The sequence below is a fragment of the Rhinopithecus bieti genome, unplaced genomic scaffold (assembly GCF_001698545.2).
Source record: "Rhinopithecus bieti isolate Rb0 unplaced genomic scaffold, ASM169854v2 scaffold_50877, whole genome shotgun sequence".
In the NCBI taxonomy this organism is placed as follows: Eukaryota; Metazoa; Chordata; class Mammalia; order Primates; family Cercopithecidae; genus Rhinopithecus; species Rhinopithecus bieti.
This window is the reverse complement of record NW_016821745.1, coordinates 1,886,140-1,906,771: the sequence shown is the minus strand read 5'-3', so window position 1 is coordinate 1,906,771 and position 20,632 is coordinate 1,886,140. Positions and strand designations below refer to the sequence as shown.

Genomic DNA, 20,632 nt, shown 5'->3' with positions numbered 1-20,632 from the left:
CCCCCCCTCCCTCCCTCCCTCTCTCCCTCTCTCCCTCTCTCCCTCTCTCTCTTTCAAAAAAAGAGATCCATATCGAAGTATCTTATCAGTGAATTTTCAAATTATCATTATGATAAAGTATACACATTTATTAGGGATAAAAGACCGTGTATATGATACGTATTCTCACTTACAAATATATTCCTCAGTTACTGACTTTTAGTGGGTTCATTGTGTCTTAATTGATGTCTTTATCTAGAGAAGTGACACTCCCTAATGTCAGGCAATAGTATGGTATGGATTTCCTTGTTTCACCTAAAGTAATAAAAGCTATGAGAGTTTCAGCTTTGGACTTCCTGTTGTACATGTTTCAATAAGTGCCTAAAGTTTATGTTTTTATAAAGATGTAATATTTGTGTGTTAAACATTTCTTGGCCGGGCGCGGTGGCTCAAGCCTGTAGTCCCAGCACTTTGGGAGGCCGAGGCGGGCGGATCACAAGGTCAGGAGATCGAGACCATCCTGGCGAACACGGTGAAACCCCGTCTCTACTAAAAGTACAAAAAACTAGCCGGGCGAGGTGGCGGCGCCTGTAGTCCCAGCTACTCGGGAGGCTGAGGCAGGAGAATGGCGTGAACCCGGGAGGCGGAGATTGCAGTGAGCTGAGATCCGGCCACTGCACTCCAGCTTGGGTGACAGAGTGAGACTCCGTCTCAAAAAAAAAAAAACAAAAACATTTCTTTAGTATTTTGTAGCCAACAATCTTAAGGGTTTATGGTGTTTATACTAGTGTTCATTTTGTCTGTTCTCTCAATGCCATGGGTAGAACAGACTTTTGCAGGGAGAAGGAAGGGAAATGCAGTGTGGAAGAGCATTTTCTTTCTTTTTTTTTTGAGACGGAGCCTGGCTGTGTTGCCCAGGCTGGAGTGCAGTGGCCGGATCTCAGCTCACTGCAAGCTCCGCCTCCCGGGTTCACGCCATTCTCCTGCCTCGGCCTCCCAAGTAGCTGGGACTACAGGCGCCGCCACCTCGCCCGGCCAGTTTTTTGTATTTTTTTTAGTAGAGACGGGGTTTCACCGTGTTAGCCAGGATGGTCTCGATCTCCTGACCTCATGATCCGCCCGTCTCAGCCTCCCAAAATGCTGGGATTACAGGCTTGAGCCACCGTGCCCGGCCGAAAGAGCATTTTCAGTGCTAGAAAATGTTGCTTTTCGAGGGAATAGCGAGTTAGTAATAAAATGACAGGCCAAGGCATTGAGATTGTAAGTTTGTGAGAAGAGTAATACTTAAAAGTTGTGAAATAATTGACTCAGTTTCAAAGAACAAGGTGCTATTAAATGAAAATTATTTTGATGATAGTTAATAGTTCATTCTTTTTGGAGCAGTGAAAAAGTGGTGAACATTTCTTTACCTTTATGCTGCTGCTTAGGTCAATACAGTGGTTTAAAAAATCTCCCTGAGTACCGAAAGGCCAACTGAAAAATGAAGTAATTTTAATTTGTCTCTAAAGAGTTTTAGTAACATGTAGTTTTTGAAAAAAGTTAATCTGTAAGAATTTGCTTAAATTTTTTTATCCAAAGGACTCTGTACTGTTTTGTTTGTAATAATTTAGTTTCTTAAACATTTCACATTTTTCTGTTAAGTCAGGAATTGCTGATTGATTTTTTCTTTTAAAGTGAAGCAGTTTCGTAGCTGCAGCCTACAGTCGTGTTAAATAGCAAAGATTAGCATCTTTAAAAAGATAAATGTCATGACGGTGTTTTGGATTCATGGGAAAGAGGCTAATAATTGGATGGATTTCAATAAGCTTAAAAATAATATTCTTGTTTTACAATGACATTAAGACATTGACTTAATTTCTAGTTGCTGTGTTTTGATTTTTGATCATTTAGTATGGCAGAATCACCTGTTGTTGAACACTTCGTTTTCATGTTAATATGTGCTGTGTAAGGATGTTTTGGTGAATGGTGGACTGCATAGACAGTGGTATTTCCGTGAGATTATAATACTGTATTTTATTGTAACCTTTTCTAGGGTTGGGTATGTTTACATCCACAGATACTTAGCATTGTGTGACAGTTGCCTACAGTATTCGGTACAGTCATATGCTGCCCTGGTGTGTAGCCTTCAAGCTACTAGTGTGTACTATACAGGCTAGGTGTGTAGAAAGCTCTACCATCTCGGGGGGTGTGTGTGTGGTTACAATACACTCTGGTGTTCGCATGATGGAATCACCTAAGGATGCATGTCAGAATGTATCCTTAAGGATGCATGACTCTGTGTGTGTGTGTGTGTGTGTGTGTGTGTGTGTGTGTGTGTGTGTAGAAAGAGAAAGACAATGACTTAGGAGACACATTACTTGACATTTTCAAGGAAAACTTGGAACCAGGTCTATATTTCTGAAAATTACATACCATTTTTCTGTCCTTCTCCCTGTTTCTTTCTTGTTGTTCTTTAGGGCCCACCAGAATTTCCACAGCATACACCTGGACCTGTTCCCAACAGTTTCAGCCAGCCCCCACGACTCCCTCTCCAGGACCAGTGGAGAGCCCCACCCCCGCCTCAGGAGCGAGACCCTTTCTTCTTAGGAGGTACAGAAAGAGTGAGTGGTGTGGAGTAACAGCAGAAGCTGTGTTGGGTGATGTGCCCAAACACATTTCTTTTGTAAACTGAATTTAACTCCCAGTTGGAGATGTTGTTAGGAATGCCAGGTTTTTGTACATAGCAGTTCTGCCTATCATTTCAGGTGCTAAAATTGGATATTGTTGGTATCCAAAATGGGAGCATCTCATATAAAGGAGGAATTTATGTATAGAAAATGACAAATGAAGCAATCTAGAAATAAGAGGCGAAATCTGGAATTGTTTCCAAATATTCATAACCTGTCAACACTTGTGATTTTTGCCCACATTAGGATAGTGCTTCAGATTGCTTTTCTGAGCAGCACATGGTCTTTTTAACCTGAAGTTAATAATCTTGTGTTACCTTTCAGTTTCAGGTGAACCGAGATTCCCGAGCCATCTTTTTCTGGAACAGCGAAGTCCCCCTCCACCACCACCGCCTCCTACCCTTCTTAACAGTAGCCATCCTGTTCCTACTCAGAGTCCTCTACCATTCACTCAACCAGGACCAGCATTTAATCAGCAAGGACAGCAGCCAGTGTTCCCGAGAGAGCGGCCCGTACGACCCGCCCTGCAGCCTCCGGGTCCGGTGGGGATTCTGCACTTCAGCCAGCCTGGGTCGGCAAGCACACGGCCCTTCATTCCTCCTAGACAGCCGTTCCTGCCGGGCCCAGGACAGCCGTTCCTGCCCACACACGCGCAGCCCAACCTGCAGGTATGCGTCCTGAGCAAACCTCCAGGGAAAAAATGTGTAGCGTTGAGTCTTTGTGTTTCATAAAGTTAAACATTTTTATTTGAGCCTACTAATTTATGGTTATTTAAAGAATAAGGGTATTAGTCTTAAATGTACTGTTTATTAAAGACAACTTTTTTTGACATTGTTGCTTATCTCAATACAAGAAAAAAATGAGAAAATGTCATTTTTTGGGAATTGAAAAATGCTACTTATTAGGATTTTTTAAAGGCTCTACTAATAAAATTAGGACATGTTTTGATAATACATTTGCTCATCTGTATAAAATTTCATGAAAGGTTTACCAGTGGAAATACTTTGTCAGATTACATTCCTGCAGTAGACAGTTTGGAAGAGTCTTTGCATGGGGGGAGGAAAATGTTGCTGTTCACTGGTTATTTGAGGGCCTTGAGTGCCCTCTGCTGACCGGCTTCTGCTTCATGGATTGACATGTGTCTGTAAATCTTACCAAGTTTATATTTCTTCTTGTATTGTAGGATTACTATTAAAATACATAGCGATGGTAAACTTGAATCAACTATTTAAAAACACATGGAATATGTATCTAAGCTAAAAAAGGAAAATGAGTATTATCTAGGGTGTTAAAGGAAGATAAAATGTTTTAAGAATTTTCTTTTATTAAAAAAATACAATTAATATATCCCTATTGCAGAATCTTAGAGTATATGTAAGTACAAGAAAGGAAATTAAATACTCTCATTACCTAGAAACAATTCAGGAGCATTTTTTTTTTGTCTTTTTTAAAATGCACATCTTCTCGCCACCTGCTTTTTTCCCTCCAGTGTAATGTATCATTGGATCTTTTCATGTCAGTGAGTTGGTTTTGATGCCATCATTTAAGAGTGCTGTTCACGGCTCCCTTTCATGCTGTCTGTGTGTTTGTATGTGTGTAGACTGGTTTCCGTACTTCAGTATCATAGTGCTCCAGGGAACATACTTTAGAGTTAGGAGTTTGCATACTTATTTCTTTAGGACAATTCAATCCTAGAATTACTGGATTAAATATAAAATTTAAGGTAATAGCTTCTGGCTTATTACTGCATTTAAGATAGTATTACCTTCATCAGCAAGTCTAAAATGAAGTTTTGGTACCAGTGAAAGTGCCTTTCTTGTGTTGAGGTTTTTAAGGAAATGACTGAAGTGATTATGCCCGGTATAACCATTTGTGAACTGTTATTTCTCTTTCTTTGGACATGGAAGGGGCCATTGCATCCTCCATTGCCCCCTCCACATCAGCCTCAGCCTCAGCAACCTCAGCAACAGCCCCACCGCAGCATCAGCCTCCGCACCAGCCCCGCCCCAGCACCCACCACAGCACCCGCCGCAGCACCAGCACCACCACCACCACCACCTGTCCGTCCCGCCCCCTCCTTTGATGCCGATGTCTCAGCCACAGTTCCGGCCTCATGTACAGACCGCTCAGCCTCAGGCCAGCAGCAGCCGGATGCAGTGCCCCCAGCGCCAGGGGCTGCGGCATGTAAGTGTCAAGGGGTGTCTTCCCTGTGTCTTCCTGGGAGGCCTTTTAACTTACAGGACTTGAGGGGCATCATTTGTAGGTCAGAATACTTTCTAATTCTGATTTCAACTTTTAAAATGTGTAGTACATAGTTCTGAAGTGAATCCATGTTTTAAAAAGCACTCAGGTGGTTGTTTTCTGGACTACAATAATTGATAAGATACTCCTTTTGTGTCCCAAAGACTGTGTTAATATTTACTTAAGCATCTTTCTTATATCTAGATATTTCTATAGCGATAGATAGGAATTAATAGACATGTAACTTTAGAACATACTTTTGGGGGTAGTCACTTTCCCTTTACCAGTGGCTTATTTTTTGATGTGTAGATTATCTCTGTCTTTTTGGTCTCTGAATAAATACATAAATGAATTCAGGAAAAATACGTTGACTGTTCTGTTGCCAGGTACTACTCTAGTCCTGGGAATACAACAGTGAACAGAAGAGACAAATTCCTTTCCTTCAAGGAGCTTATGCTCAGTCCAGAGAGATTAGCGTACATTTATTTGTGGAGTTGTGTTCTCAGGCACCGTCAGCAAATGTGTGACTTGTCATGCATTAAAAGAAACTGGGAAACAATGCATTGCTCTGAAAATAAAAGGCCACAGTCATTGCCCTTGTCCTCCATTAAATACATATAAGAAGCTTTTGTAATTTGGATTTTAAGAAAGAGACACAGTGTGGCTAGTGGTCAGGGTTTTTGCCTCCATTAAATATATATAAGAGGCTTTTGTAATTTGTCTTTTAGGAAAGAGACGCAATGTGGCTAGTGGTCAGTGGTCAGGGCTCTTGCCTCCATTAAATATATATATGAAACTTTGTAATTTGATTTTTAGGAAAAAGAGACACAGTGTGGCAGCTAGTGGTCAGTGGTCAGGGTTCTCACCTGTCAATCTTTTTTTAGTATTTTCTCGTTTTCACCCTTGAGCTTTAGGCATGTCACTTAGCTACTTGGAATCTCAGTTTTCCTGATACTTGCCTTTCTTTCTTTCTTAAAGTGACATCACAACTAAAGTGATATGAACAGTAAGAAAGGATTTATAAATCTGAGAAGAGGGTGCTTTATAACCTGGGATATAAAGAATAATGGTAGTCTATTCTCATGACCCTTGTGCCCTGGGATATTTGACTTGTGTAACCTCGGAGATCCCCCTGCTTCTCCCCTCCTCCCTTCCAGCTCTCTCGTGTTCTCTTTGCCTCCTCCAGGTGTTGGTTCTCTCTTGAGAGTCCCCAGGACGAACATGACTAAGCATTTCCTCTCGAGTAAAACGTTCTGGCACCTTTCTTCTCCCTGGGGTCATGTTTCTTAGGACATTGACCTGATACTTGGTTCTTTCCTTGTTCCAGCTTAAATTTAAGTGACTAGGTAAAATAGTAGCATGTGAATCCTGTTGATCTCTGGTGGCAGATAGAGTGCTTTTTTGGCTGTGTCAATTCTTTTAAAACTGTAAGTCCCTTTATTGAAGCACCTGCTAAATATCAGCCTGGTGTAATTTCTATAAAGAGGAGCCTGTCTGTAGGCAAGTATGACACCTTTACCAATGGAAGTCCTTAACGTTAGGATGAGGCATGCTGCCACACGGATCCGGGACATTTATGTATGAGAAAAAAAGTATTAACCAAGAAGAAGAGTATCCGCTCCCCAGAAGAGAAGTCATTTGCTGATGAGAATGATTTATTGTGTTTTTATTTCATAATGTGCCTTTTAATGTTCCTTCTGCCAACTTTCCACTTACAATTAGAATTTCTTTCTTTTTGTGAAAAGAATACAACTTCTCAGAATGTAAGCAAGCGACCCATGCAGCAAATGCAGCCCACTGCGCCAAGGAACAGCAATTTGCGTGAATTACCCATAGCGCCATCACACGTGATAGAAATGAGCAGCAGCCGCTGCTCTGCCACACCCTCAGCGCAAGTGAAACCTATCATCAGCTCGTCACCACCCTCGCGGGCCATGGCGGGTTCCAGGAGCTCACAGGGAAAGACGGAAGTAAAAGTCAAGCCAGCTAGCCCTGTGGCTCAACCTAAAGAAGAAGCAAAACCAGAACCAGAGGTAGGACACTTCTCTTATTAACAAATGTTGGTCTCAAACAAGAAGCCTTATAATCAACTTGGATGTCTCAGTTCGCTTTCATTTGGTAAGTTATTCACAAAATCTTCCTGCTTTTTTCACCTGGGCCTTTTTGTTTAACTTAACAGCCGTGTTTATTAAAAAAACACTTGTATTCTCTCTAGTTTACAAGATTAGATTTTATTTATATACGTGTACAGTTACTGTTCCGTTATATAGAATTGACATATACTGGGGCTTAACAAACTTTTTCTGTAAAGGGCCCAAGTATTTTATAGATATTGTAGGCTTTATAGTCCAGACTGTCGTCATTACCCCTCTCGCCATTTTAGCACAAAGGCAATTTAAATATAGTTCTTCCGCCAATAGATGTGGCTGCGTTCCAGTAAAACTTTACTTATAAGACCAGGTGGTGGACCAGATTCAGCCCGTGGGGTGTCATGTGCCGACACGTGGTGAATCCCGTATTTTTCTGCGACTGTTTCTTAATTTACATTATTAACTTCTAGAAGATAGGACCAATTTTCTTGTTGGTCTTTAAAATTTCTGGGGGTTTGCTTTGTGTTGAATTACGATTATATATGTTGTTGCTGCTGTTTCTAATTTTTCAGTAGGCACAGAATGTAGTAAGTATGAATAATCAATGCAGCTCAGTCTTTACCTGGCTTTAGTCGAGGCCGTCTTCTCCCACAAGCCTCAGTCTCTTCATCTGGTAAAGGGGGGTCGGCCAGGGCGGCCTGTGCAGAGGGCCGGCACCTGGAGGGCGTGTCAACCTTAGTGAAATGTGTGTGGAGTGCTCTGAAGCAGTGCAGTGGGTTAAACTTGTCCAATATCGGTGTCATGAAGAATGACTTTAGATAAGAATTTAGGCAAGTCATGCTTTCTTAGTTTCATAAAAACCAGTTAACACTGGTTTTACCTTTTAATCAGTTCATTTTTTTCAGTCAGATTTTCTTCTGATACATTATTGTAGCAGTTGTAATGTGTTGTTTACCAAATTGGAAGTACAAAGTTGAAATATTAACATACGATGAACTCTTAATTAGAACACAAGTGACTTTTGGTTTTAAAATCAGTATGTGAAAAAATAATGTAGATTTACAAACTGGATTGGAATAGTTTATAAAGAAGTCTTTGATAAAAGTTTTATTATGCTTCTAGTGTATATAGCCAGCTCCTAACTCAGTACGTATTACTGATTTGCTTCAGAAAAATGAAGTCACACACTCGTTACTTATATAACAATAGGGCTACCTAATAGGGGAAGTTGCCTTTCAGGTATCCTGCTGGCACATCTGGCTTTCAGTTCCTTCCGTGATAGTTGATTTAGGTGAACTTCTAAAGGATTCTTCCATAGAGTTATTTCAAAAAGATGCCTTGAGTGAAATGGAACCTGTAGGTCGCTGTAGTATAAATGGAATGTCTTGATTTATTTTCTTTTAATTTTCTGTCTATATATAAAGGGGACCAGGATTATATATATTTTTTTACTTTTTAAAAGAAAGGTCTTCTATTTGTTTTGCTTAGCTGTGACTTATTTTCTTATGTCCCCCCAACTTGATGATGATATAATAAAGGGTGAATCTGCTTAGTCGGTAGTCTTTCCAAGTATTTCAGTTGCTGTTCTGAACATGCTTTAACTCTTTCTTGACTGCATGGGAAGAAATTCCAATGACTAGTAATTATTCCTGTGTTTTGAGGCAGTGGACCTTGGGTCCTGTTAATATGTCCCCGGCCGTCTGCTCCCCCAATGCCCATGTCCCTTCTGTCCACTATCCCTCCGGATGTCACGTTCTTGCTCTGTATGCCTGCCTGTATAAACAGCCTCTCACCCACCTTCATTTTTGCGGTTTGAAATCTGCCCTAGATGTGAATTTAGAGAAGAGAGTTGGTCAGAATTGCTTCCAGGTCGATAAATAATCCCTGAGTGAGGGCTGGCACTAGGCACTCAAGCTCCAGGGCACGAGCCGACTCCTCAGCTGTGCTTTTGTCCTCAGTTCCTAATTCTTAAGGTTTATTTAGGGAAAGTAAGATGGTGAAATAGCTGAATTCTAGATAGATTAAATCTTGTTACATTCTTTTATAAGGGGTCTGTGGATATGGATGATTTTAAAGAATATTATAATTCTTTAAAATGCTTAACTTTTATACATTTTCCTTACTGGATGCTTTTTATGAAAGTTACTGGACTTGTTCAAAGATTTTTTTGTATTGACTTGCAGAATGGTTTGGAGCTTGGAATATTAAAGGCGTTCCTTATATACCATTAATATTCCAATACTGCAATTGGCAACATTTTGATTCTGAGGAGAGTGCATGAGTTCAAGGTCAGAGAGATTGACTTGTGCTGTTCATTATAACCAATTATTCTGTGACAAATGAGTTTGAGATCAGGCTGAAAATTCTGTACGAAAAATCAATAGTTCTAATCAGAGCTTTCAGGTCATTTACACCCCACCTTTTGTTGGTTTGTCAGGGAAGAGCCAGATAAAACCTGTGTGACAGCAGGCCTCCCTACTGCTGCCATTCCTGTTTGAAACATATTTTGATATCTTAAATGAATAGTTTAATTGGTTTCAAACTTGTAAATGAGTGGAAATTTACATTATTTCATTTTTAATATTCTGATAAGATTTTCCAAAGTAGCTTTAGCTGTGTGGGTTTTTTTTCCCCCTCTCCCCAGAGGAAGGAGTTATACTTAAAGTCTTCAAACAGATTTTGAATGACTTCTTTCAGATACTGAATTAAAGGACTTTTGGTAAATGTCTTCTTGTAGTTTATTGAAATTGACTGGAATGGGCACCTTGCCTGTATAGCAAAGTAAACTGTGTATGTTTTCCATTTTAGTTTCCTGATGAAGATGAGGAAACAAGGTTATATCGCTTGAAGATCGAAGAACAGAAACGCCTAAGAGAAGAAATCCTGAAACAGAAGGAGTTACGGCGGCAGCAGCAGGCTGGTGCCAGGAAGAAGGAGCTGCTGGAGAGACTTGCGCAGCAGCAGCAGCAGCAGCTCTATGCTCCCCCACCCCCAGCAGAACAGGAAGATCAGGCGCTGTCACCATCACCCACCAATGGTAACCCACTGTTGCCCTTTCCAGGTGCACAGGTCAGACAAAATGTGAAAAACAGACTTCTTGTTAAAAACCAGGATGTCAGTATTTCAACCGTTCAGCCCAAAACATCAAATTTTGTGCCATCCAGTGCCAACATGCAGTATCAAGGACAACAGATGAAACCACTGAAACATTTGAGACAGACCAGAACAGTTCCTCAAAGTCAGACTCAGCCGCTGCATAAAGTACTCCAGATCAAACCCACAGATGTGGAGGAGCCAGCTGTGCCCCAGACTCCTCGAGTGGCGTCCATCCAGGGCCGGCCCCAGGACACAAAGCCTGGCGTGAAAAGGACTGTCACGCACAGGACAAACAGTGGTGGTGGAGACGGGCCCCACATCAGCTCCAAGGTCAGGGTGATTAAGCTGTCAGGTGGGGTAAGTTGACAAGTTTTATGAGAGCTTCTTTGAGTCTGTGTTTCACATAGAATGCCCTCATTTGCAGAGAATATTTTTGAAGAAAGAATTAAAAATTACCTCTGTTGCAGTCTTGTAACCAACCTCTACCTACTTGAAGTTGGTATAAGAGTTGTCGCTTGACGGTGGGCATATGTTCTGAGAAATGTGATGTTAGTTTCGTCATTGTCTAAACATCCTAGCATGTACTCACACACAGATGGCACAGCCAGCTGCACACCTAGGCTATACGGTACAGCCTGTTGCTCCCTCGCCACAAGTCTGTGCAGCATGTTACTGTACTGAATGCTGTAGGCAGTTGTCACACAATGGTGAGTAGTTGTGTGTCGAAATGTATCTAACATAGTGAAGGTACAGTAAAAATACAGCGTCATAACCTCATGGGACTGCCTTTACAGGTGTCGCCCATCTGAGCAGAATGTTGTTACGAGGCACATGTTTTAGTTTTCTCTTTTGAGTCTTAATGAAAGGCCAGTGTGACAATCCCTAAATTAGATATTACTCATTTTTAGCCTCCTCTTGTAGATAATTTGTGATAAAATCATTACGTTTGTTTTGGAGATAACTTTTCCTTTACACAAATCATTTGTTGTGTATAGCTTTAGATTCAGTGAGCAGCTGTGGGCACAGTGGGAGTGGTGGGCAGCGCAGGTATGTGTCTAATTTTCATCAACTGTGTCCCAGACTATTGGACTACTACTTGTTTTCTGTTTTCAGTTTGCCCCATTAAAAAAAAAAAAAAAAAAGACATCATAGAATTTAGAATTGAAGTCCTGTATGCTCTTACCACATGCTTTTGGAAGTGGAGCATGCCTCATTTCTTTCTCTTTCTTTTGATCAGTGTCCGTATCAGGTCATTTTCAGTCAGGCACAGGAAGTCCAGTTTTCCACTATAGTTTGGATAAGTTTAGCACTCTAAGATAAAACCAGACACTGCAGATAGATTTCCACTGCAGAAGATTCTTCCATAAAGAAGTGATCTGTCGAACACTTGCTTCTGTATCCCACCATATAGTCTTACTTAGCTGTGGTAAGTAGCTCTCATCTGTTGTTTTCATGAAAACGAGTTCCATAGCAAATTCCATGGTCTCTGTAATTGCTGTGCTCTATAAAAGTGCTATTCATTGTATGCAATTTTCTACTGTAAACTGAGGAAGAAAGTAGGAATGTTGTAAACATAGGCTTCTAGAGTAAACCAGCTAGCAAAGATTGCTGTGAAAGACACAACAATTATATACAGTAAAAAAAGAAAATAACATCTCTCTTTTAGTCCATTTCAGGATGGTAGGACATGTGAGCATGTGAAGGAGTACGTCACTTCGGCTCCTTGCTTATGCCTAAGAATAACTCATTTTGTTGGTTAATTAGCTGAGATTTAGTGCTTTTAATTCTTGGTTTGTGGAACAAAACTATGACTTTTTCATGTGCTATAAGAAACTTTGTACAAAATACTATAATTAGAAGTTCTATATGTAGAATATCCAGTAGGATGCGTAATTTTGTTTTATCTGAATCTGTTTTCTTACATCTATTCATTGTAAGTGGAAATGTTGAGAGGAATGGTATTACACGCTTTCATATTACATGAATTTGTTACCTTTCAGTGAGAACTCAAGCACTCCTCAGTTTCTTCAGTGCTTATGGCCCTTTTGCTTTTGGCCTTGTTTTTAGGAATACTGTGTTAATCAGTGTCTCATTCTTTTACTTGTGTTATGAACTTTTTAAGATGAGACGTTGCCCATTGTTGGGAATTAGGCCTTTTCCCATAGCAACCAGAACTGGTGCTGTTTATTACAATCGCTGCATGTACTCTGCACTGGCAGGCTGGGAAGTGAAGGGTCCGGTTTCTACCATCAAAGAGCAGCTTTTACACTCATCAACAGCTTTCCTTTAAAAGAATTTTATCTACGTGAATTTTACTCTTTTCTCCAATGGAAAAAATTTATTTTGTGTCAGACCTAATTCCAAAGTTATGCTAATTTTACAATACATAGGAAAAGCAAAGGATTTTTTCATGAAAATAGCTGTCAAACCAGTACTTTGGAACAGCTCTTTATCTTTCACCTCATGTTAACTAGCCCACATGTTAGAGTATCTTAGAGTTTACTCAGGCCCCTCCAATAGCACTTTGGCACTTTTGACCTAGCAGGGAAGATCTCTTGTTCGGATTTCTCTGAACCAGAACAAACAGTATTTGCCTAATGGCCTTGTTTTTTGTTTTTTTTGTGGGTGAGGACTCTTTTTAAGAGAACATATCGCTAACGGTGGTTAATTGCAAATTGTGCTTATTTCAGACAATACAAGAAGGAAATGTTTATTTTGGCTGGTGTTTCTGCTCCTGACTGCTGCTGAGGCATTCTCTGCATCTGGGGACTGTGATCTTAATGCTCAGGGATGTTTTCTGCCTTCAGAAATCTTAATGAGCTGAGGGCTGAGCAGGCCTTGGCTGACAGGAGCTTAGCATTTGGGGAGGATTAACTTGTACATAGTACCTATACAGAATATCATTATATACATTTCAGTTTTATGATTACTATTTAATAAAAACATTTTATTGTTGGTTCATGTTTCCCATTTTTTCTACACTATATCCTAACCTAACCTAAATTACCTCCTTCCCTTTTTTCTAATTTAACTAGTGTAACTAAATCTAATGCATTTGATTAAATTATTCTTTGCATTCAGTAGCCTCCTAATTCTTCACGTCTCTAGACAGGATAGTGAACTGTCTTTGCATAGTGCCATTCAAGAACTTGTGCTCTGGTTGGTGGGTGACTGCAGTTAAAATATGTGTCCACAGGATTCTTCACGTTTATGAAAGCACAGTTCTTTTCTTACTATGATATACAACGTAATTAGGTTCCTGTGAGTATACTCATGTCTCTGAGGCAATTGTGGATCAAGTGGAGTTTTCTTCTATATTTTCGATATTTCATTACTTACAATGAAATAATTTATCGTTGGATTTTATTAAACTGGGTTTTCTGAAAAGTGAGGGAGGCCGAGTCTTAACACCGTGGGTTTTTGTAGTCTGCCCTGTGGTTAATTATATCGCCTTTCAGGTGATTTTCCTTGGTCCTTGTCATTGTAAGAGAACGTCTAGTCCTTTCATGGTGGTCCCTTTTGTGGCTGCTGCTGCAGTATGCGTGTGCATAGGGAACAGTTTTGAAAAGAAATGAACAGCGTGATCCCTGGCATTGTTTCTTACACGATTGTGTTGACTAGGGTCAGCGTCTTGGTTTAAAGCTTGAAAAGTGGCTCTGCAGACTCGAGAGCTCATTGCTGGCATCGTGTTGGCTGTTGGCTGCTCTGAAATGTCTTGCTGTAGAGTATAGCGATCGGAGCCTTTCTCTAGGACTGAGAGCTCACCTGTGCACGCAGTCATGTGATGGGGTAAAGCAGTGTGGCTTTGGGTGCAGAAAGACTCCTGTTTGAATAGTTGTCTGTTGTTTGGGACCCTGAACATTCATTTCATTTTTCTGAACTTTAATTTCCAATCTGCAGGTGGGGTTAATAAGTCTGCTATGAGGAGTCAACAAACGAAAGCTTCTGGTACACAGAAGCACTTCCTAACTTCCCATTTTCTTTGTAGAATGCTTCTAAGGCCCCTTTTAGAAATACGTGATTTTATGCCAGATAATAGCAGTGGCTATCATTTATTAAGTGTCGAGCATGTACTCACAACATCCTTCTGAGGCGAGTGCGTTGAACCTCAAAGAGGTTTTGTAACTAGCCTAGGGCCACACAACTACTAAGTGGGAGAGCTGGGCTTCCAACTGCGGTTTAATGCTGAATCTTACGCTCTTTACCCATCTGCTGTGTTTTTCATGGTGTTATTTATTTCTTGATTAGGTACAATATTCTACTGTTAGCAGTCCGGATTGACTGGGAAAATGCTTAATGGGGACTCCTAGGATGATGATGATGATGATGGCTAGGTTTCATTTTGGTTGCCAGCGCAACTGATTTGATAGTGACTGCCTGGAACATTAGGCTGAGAAGGATTTGATACATGAAAAAGCAGCCTGGTTGGTGAGTAGCCTCAGCTGTGAATATAGGCCTGGCGAGTGGCTGGGGTTCCATCATCCTGGTTCCAGAACCTGGGCCGCTGGCCCAGGAAAGGGAGTGCATATTGTGTCCTGGTTAAGTATAGCCATCATTTGCTACGTGCTGTGAATCTATCCTTGAACATTTCTGTGTGAATCAAATTAAGTCACATTTTACATTTAAAACTTTGAAGGGAAATATTAGGGGAATTTGAAATGGAAAGAGATCTTTTGTTTTGAGGCTCATCAATCTCTGTATGTGAATTTCCATTTTTTTTCACTCATTTTATTGTCTGGATTTGCTAGGTGAGATTACAAAAGGAACGTATTAATGCTGCTTGTAAGTAATGTTAGATAGCAGAAAATACTGCTAAAATTTCATGTGCCTTCCTGACTATTAAGTAAATAGTTCATCTATAGAATTATATTTGATGGAGTGGTTCTCTTTTAATTACTTAGAATATAGAAATATTCTTCATTGGCCCATTTCTCAGAAAGCTATTTTTAAGTGTTTAAGAAACCAAAAGAACAACCTTGTTACATTATAATTTTGTTCATAACCAAGACATAATTCCCAGAAAACAATTCAAGTAATAACAGAGCAAATATAAAAGTATAAGATGTTTACTTAGTGTAAACTTACTGTAGTCATCTAAAACCATTCTGCGTGATTAAACACAAGAAAGGGGAATTAGAACAAACAAGTGCCAGGGGAAATTCTTTGCCTTAGGTGTTCAGTTTCTGTCTTCCTATTTAAGGAAATGGTATAGTTTTTGAAGCGTTTGCATCTTGGTTTTCATTTTGCATCTCTGTAACCTTGTTTACCTGGCCTGAATGAATCCCAGTTTCCTCATCAGTACAACGAGAACCAACTCTCCTCCCAGGATCCTTGCAAGGATTAATTGTCATAATCATGTAAAGTGAGTGGCACAGTGCTTGAATATGTGATAATAGCTCAATAAATGTTACTACCCTTTTAGTTGAAGGAAAAAGAAAAAATTTTTTTTTTGGAGTGGCTGTTTATAGTGTTCTTTAAGAAAATGAGAGCAAATACTGAATTCAGCTGTTTTATTCTAATCAAGATAATGAAAATTTTAAGAATTTGGCAGCACATGAAGTAAACAGTCCTTTATTCTGTTGGCCACACAGAGAAATGGGAAAAGCACAGAATGCCCCCGCAGGAAAGCCAGCTGTCCAATTGTGATGCTCCTGTATTTTATTTTTAAAAGGCTGTCAAAATGCTACATGCCGAAGGTCCCAGTTTATTTGTGGGATCATGCTCTTGTGGTGTTGGACTGCATTTGTAAATTTCTTCCCTTTCTACCTTCTCAAAAGTTATTCCCACTTTTGGAATGATATATACCTGATCTCTTTTGTGGAGCCTGAGGAGGTGGGAAAGGGAATGTTTTATTATAATTTTAGTTGAAGAACAGTAGGAGAAACTCATATACGTCCTTTATCAGATTCACCAGTTGTTTACGTTTTGTCAAGTTTGCTTTATCCTGGTCTTTTTGCCCATTTGCATGCACAAAAACCTTCTTTCCCAAACCTTTGAGAGAGTAGGTTGGAGACATGGTGTGTTACCTCAGAACACAGATATCCTCTTACAAAACCACAACTGTACATTATCAGAAATAAAAATGCTGTGAACTGATGCAATACTATCATCTTATTCATAGTGTATATTTGGATTTTATTCACTGGCCCAATTATGTCCTCTGTAGCTACCCCCCACCTTGCCAGGGTCTAGTCCAGGATCATTTGTTGTATTCATCATGTCCCCTAAATCTGTTGTTTCTTGCCCTTGACCTTTTGAAAGAGCAGAGGGAATGCCCTTTAATTTGGGTTATCTTAGGATTCGTCCTGATCAGTTTCGGGTTGTCCATATTTGGCAGGAACACCCCAGAGGGGATATCGGGTCCTTCCCAGTGCATTCAGTTGGGAGGCTTGTCCAGTATGGACAGGATTCACTTGGATGGGGCGGGGGATGGGTAAACGTGGTGTTTGCCAAGTCTCTCCTCTGTAATGTTACAGTTTTACCCTTTGTAATTGGTAAGTAATTTATAGGAAGATACTTTGAGACTATTGGGACTATATAAGTATCCCATTTCTGATCAAATTTTCACTATCGTTAGCAGGCACTGAAGTTTTTCTAATGCCAACACTCCTGTACTTGTTAGCTGTCATACTCCTGCTGTGATAATTTACTCTTCTCCTTCCGTTATTTGTTCGTTTATTTATGTCAGTATGGGCTTATGAATTCTTACTTTATGCAATGAACTGTCACTGTCATTGTTTATGTTGCTGTTAGAATTGTCCCAGATTGACCAGTGAGAGCCCCTTTGAACTGCTTCTGTGTCCTTTGATTTGTTGCCGTTACTCTTGGAACATGTCCTCACTTTCTGGTGCAAGAAGATGTTCCCTCTCTGCCTGGGTTTGGGAATCAGTCCTGCTTCTTGGCAGCTCCAGGTCCTCGGAGTGGAGATCCGGGAGCCATTTTTGCCCACTACTTTTGGCTCTCCTCTCTTTTGGGCCCACTCAGCACATTTTTGATGCTTCTACAGTGAGTTGCAAAGAAAGGAAAATGGCTCATACAGATACTGCTTGAATCGGTTGGATTTTGTTTTAACTATGTTTTTTGAAATAGGTCATTGGTGGGAATTAGGAAGTAATTTTTGCTATTTTGATTTCATTTTTTGAATTATTGTAGTTAATAGTTCTAAGAATTAAACATTACTATTTAGATATTTAAAGTGAGTCCCTCATCCTCTATAAAACCAAACAAAAGATTGACAGTCATTATTTGCAAATTTTGTTGAGGTTCTAACCTAAGTGTTGATACGTGGAAGGGCATGAGACACAGCTGAGCACTGAGTTGAGAGCTGGGCAGAAACGTTGCGTCACATGCTTCTGAGGCTGCCTATCGCCCTATGGGAACCACTGGCCTAAGAGGCCATGGAAATTCCTCAGCACTTTGGTTGGGGTTAGAATTTCCTACTGTCACTCCTGCTCCTTTTCTGGATGTGCCATCTCTCGCTCACTTACTACTTTGGATCCAACCCAAGTGGGTCGTCTTCTGGGACGCCTCCCTGGATGGCCGCTCCCACACACTGCTCCTCTGCAGCCCGGTCTTCCCATCTGACCATGTGTTTTCAGAGCTGGCTCTTGAAGTTACTGCTGCTTACCTGAGTGGGGGTTTGGTCTTTTTTTGTGTGTTCAGGATGTAAGGCAGTTTCAAGTACATTATAAATGTTTAAGATTTTTAAATACTATGTTGAAAATGGCAACATGGCTTGCATTCTCTTACTGAAATAGCACAGGCGGAATTAGCAGTGTTCTTACCCCTTTCCCCAGTACTTCTGATGATCAAAGTAGTAGTTTCTGTTGATATTTAGATGATACCGGTAAATGAGCAAAATTTGGAAAAAGACAAAAAACGTGAATCATTACTAATTCTTCTAGGCATTATTTCATGCAAAAAATTATTATCGCCTCCTGAGAGTCCTCCTTTATTCATTTTGCAAAATGGGATATTTCACATCCTGTTTTGCAGCTTTTTGAATTGTGTTAAGTGGTGAATCTGCAGTGGCAACTTGTTTGCGGTGAAGACCCATGCAAAGGCAGAGCCTCCACCTTGTGAATGTCATTCAGGGGAATCCATGTTTTTAGCCTCTAAGGTCTCGGACAGGAGGATGCTGCTGTTCTGGTCGCTTGATTTCTGGCAGAAGGTGACTTCTAGGATGATCCCTGGCAGTGCCTGGGAGTGGATAGCAGAGCTAAGAGGAGCTGAGAGGGGCCAGATAGAAGCGACTCAGGAATAAGCTTCCAGAGTCTGAAGCTGCCCACGAGAAGGGCAGAGCTGCAGGTGGATTTCCGACAGGACAGTTCTGGGAAGACCAGGCAGGAAGGGAGACTGAGTGTAAATGGCTTTTGACCCAGAGGTGGGGGCCATGAGAGATGCACATCCAGGTGCTTGGGGGAGGAGGGAGGTACGTGGAGGCGCAGGGCAGGCACCTCATGCTGGCCAAGTTGGCTGGGTGGAGTTTGAGCTCATTTGTGTAAAGGTGCTAATGAGCGGTAAAGTGGGCAACAGGCAAATGGCAGAAGAGTGAAAGGAAAATAGAGCATACAGAATCCTGATTAATCACCTATTTGATAAGATGTTCAGTCTAGCGTCTTCCTTTTGGAGGAGAAACAGTTGCGCATGAATACTTGTTTTTAAGAGCTTTGAAATGTCTTAGTGTGGGCAGAATTGATAATTTCCAAAGAGACTACTTTTTAAGCATTGTTAATCATGTGGCCTCTAAACATGGCAAGATAGACCATTGGTCATTAGAGGATAGAAATTATTTTGAACACATAAGAATTTCCATACTCATTAATATATGATGTTTTTTAGGAGTATGATGTTAGGGAGTAAAATTAGCAGGTGAATCAGAAGTTAATTCACCTTCAGTTAGGAATCAGGATTAGTTCACTCACCCACCCCAGCAGAAGGGGAATCTGCTTTCTTCAGTGTCTTAGGTAACTTCCCTTCCTTAACTTTCAACAGCCTACCCAGATAGGACCCTGGTCACCTGTTCTGCAGAACTTGCTCAGTGCTGCAGAGCAGGTCCTTGTGGAAGGGCCACTTTCGGAGCCTGGGGCTGCACCCCTGTGTGAGGGACTGTGGCTGGAAGAGCTAGACTTCATGCCCTGCCTCATAAGCCACAGCATCCAGAAGCACCTGGCTCACTTTAGTAATCCTTTTCTTTTTAGACTGGTAAGTTTGTGCTGTCGAAATTGGACAGTCCTGAGGTATGAGATCACCTCAGAGGCTGAAGGCTTTGGTTTGTTCCTTCAGAGGCCAGTTCATTTTGCTTTTTAAAGATCGCCACAGGCCTAACTAATGTCAGAAAGGTAGACTGTTAAGAGAGAGAGCAAGCACTTGAATAACTGTGCCGTGTTCTCACCATACTATACTAGAAAATCAAAATGCATGAGCTGAGAGAACCCTTTTCTTTGATGAAGCTTGGTAGTTAGGAGGTCTGTCCAACCTGGTGTCTCTAACCGTATGGATTTGGTTTTAGTTCTGCTTGTGTAGACCCAGTTCCAGATAGGCAGTATTTTAGATGTAAGTGCTCCCCATGTTTTGCATGCTTGGTATTTCATAAGGATAATTTATCACAGAGAAGGAAGAGAATGTGAGCCTGTTTATTAATATTTTCTTTTACCTTGTTTAATCCAGTAATCTTCAGAGAAAAAAATAGTGGCGCCCTAAATGTATTTATATTTAGAAACTTCGTATAGCATGCATATCATTTATTGTCCACATTTTGAGTGAGCTTTATAAAGATTACAGGGATAGGCCCAGCATTGTTGTGGTTAATAGAAACCTGTTCAGTGAGGTCTCTGGACTGTAAGATCAGCAACACTAGCGGTGACAGTGAAGTATGGCCTTATCGAAAGGAGAATTCATAAGAGGCTGCCCTGGGACACTACACCCCTGTCCTTCTGTGTGTCCTGACAATGTTATCTGTCCTCTCAGTACGGAGTATCAAATGTCTGTCATGAGTACAGAAATTAATTTAATGTCACCTGAAGACATGCAATTAATCTTTTAGAGGTTTTCATAATACCTTTACAGAAAGAGTTGCCAGTTTGGTGGATTTGGATTTTGGGGTTTAGAAGAAGATAAGGAAAATTAATTTTTCATCAGGGTTAATACAAGTTAGCAGGGCCACAAAGGCTGAGAAAAATGGCTGGGGAATTTGTCAAGTGTTGTCACTCTAGAATAATGCTGCTTAACGTCTGATAGGTATAATCAAGAGTTGAGATTTCTATAGAGGGGGTTAATCAATTTGCTCGCTAGTGAATGCACATCAGTGATAGCACTTCTTCATGGGGTTTAAGAATGAAAATAAGATTTGATCTGTCAAATTGCAAGAAGCCCTGACAATATCAATAGGTGTTTTTATCTATGTGTTTAAACCATTTGTTATAAGTAAATTTGTCCTGCTAATGTTGGGGCTACAGACCTCTTTTTTTTGTAATGATTAAGCTGATAAAAAGTATTCCCTAAGCTTACTTAATTCAAATAGTGCCTTTTATATATTTAAAAAAAAAAAAAAAAAAAAAA

General features: G+C 40.5%; 1 protein-coding gene across 1 annotated transcript in view; it reads left to right on the top strand.

Annotated features, from left to right (window-relative positions):
• Window positions 1-20,632, top strand: part of RBM33 (RNA binding motif protein 33) — a 135,950-nt gene that overhangs the window by 88,906 nt on the left and 26,412 nt on the right. Inside the window, 7 exon segments of the mRNA XM_017860563.1 lie at window positions 2,436-2,568; window positions 2,970-3,313; window positions 4,553-4,613; window positions 4,616-4,642; window positions 4,645-4,829; window positions 6,632-6,919; window positions 9,785-10,429. Coding sequence (XP_017716052.1) covers window positions 2,436-2,568; window positions 2,970-3,313; window positions 4,553-4,613; window positions 4,616-4,642; window positions 4,645-4,829; window positions 6,632-6,919; window positions 9,785-10,429 — 1,683 coding nt within the window.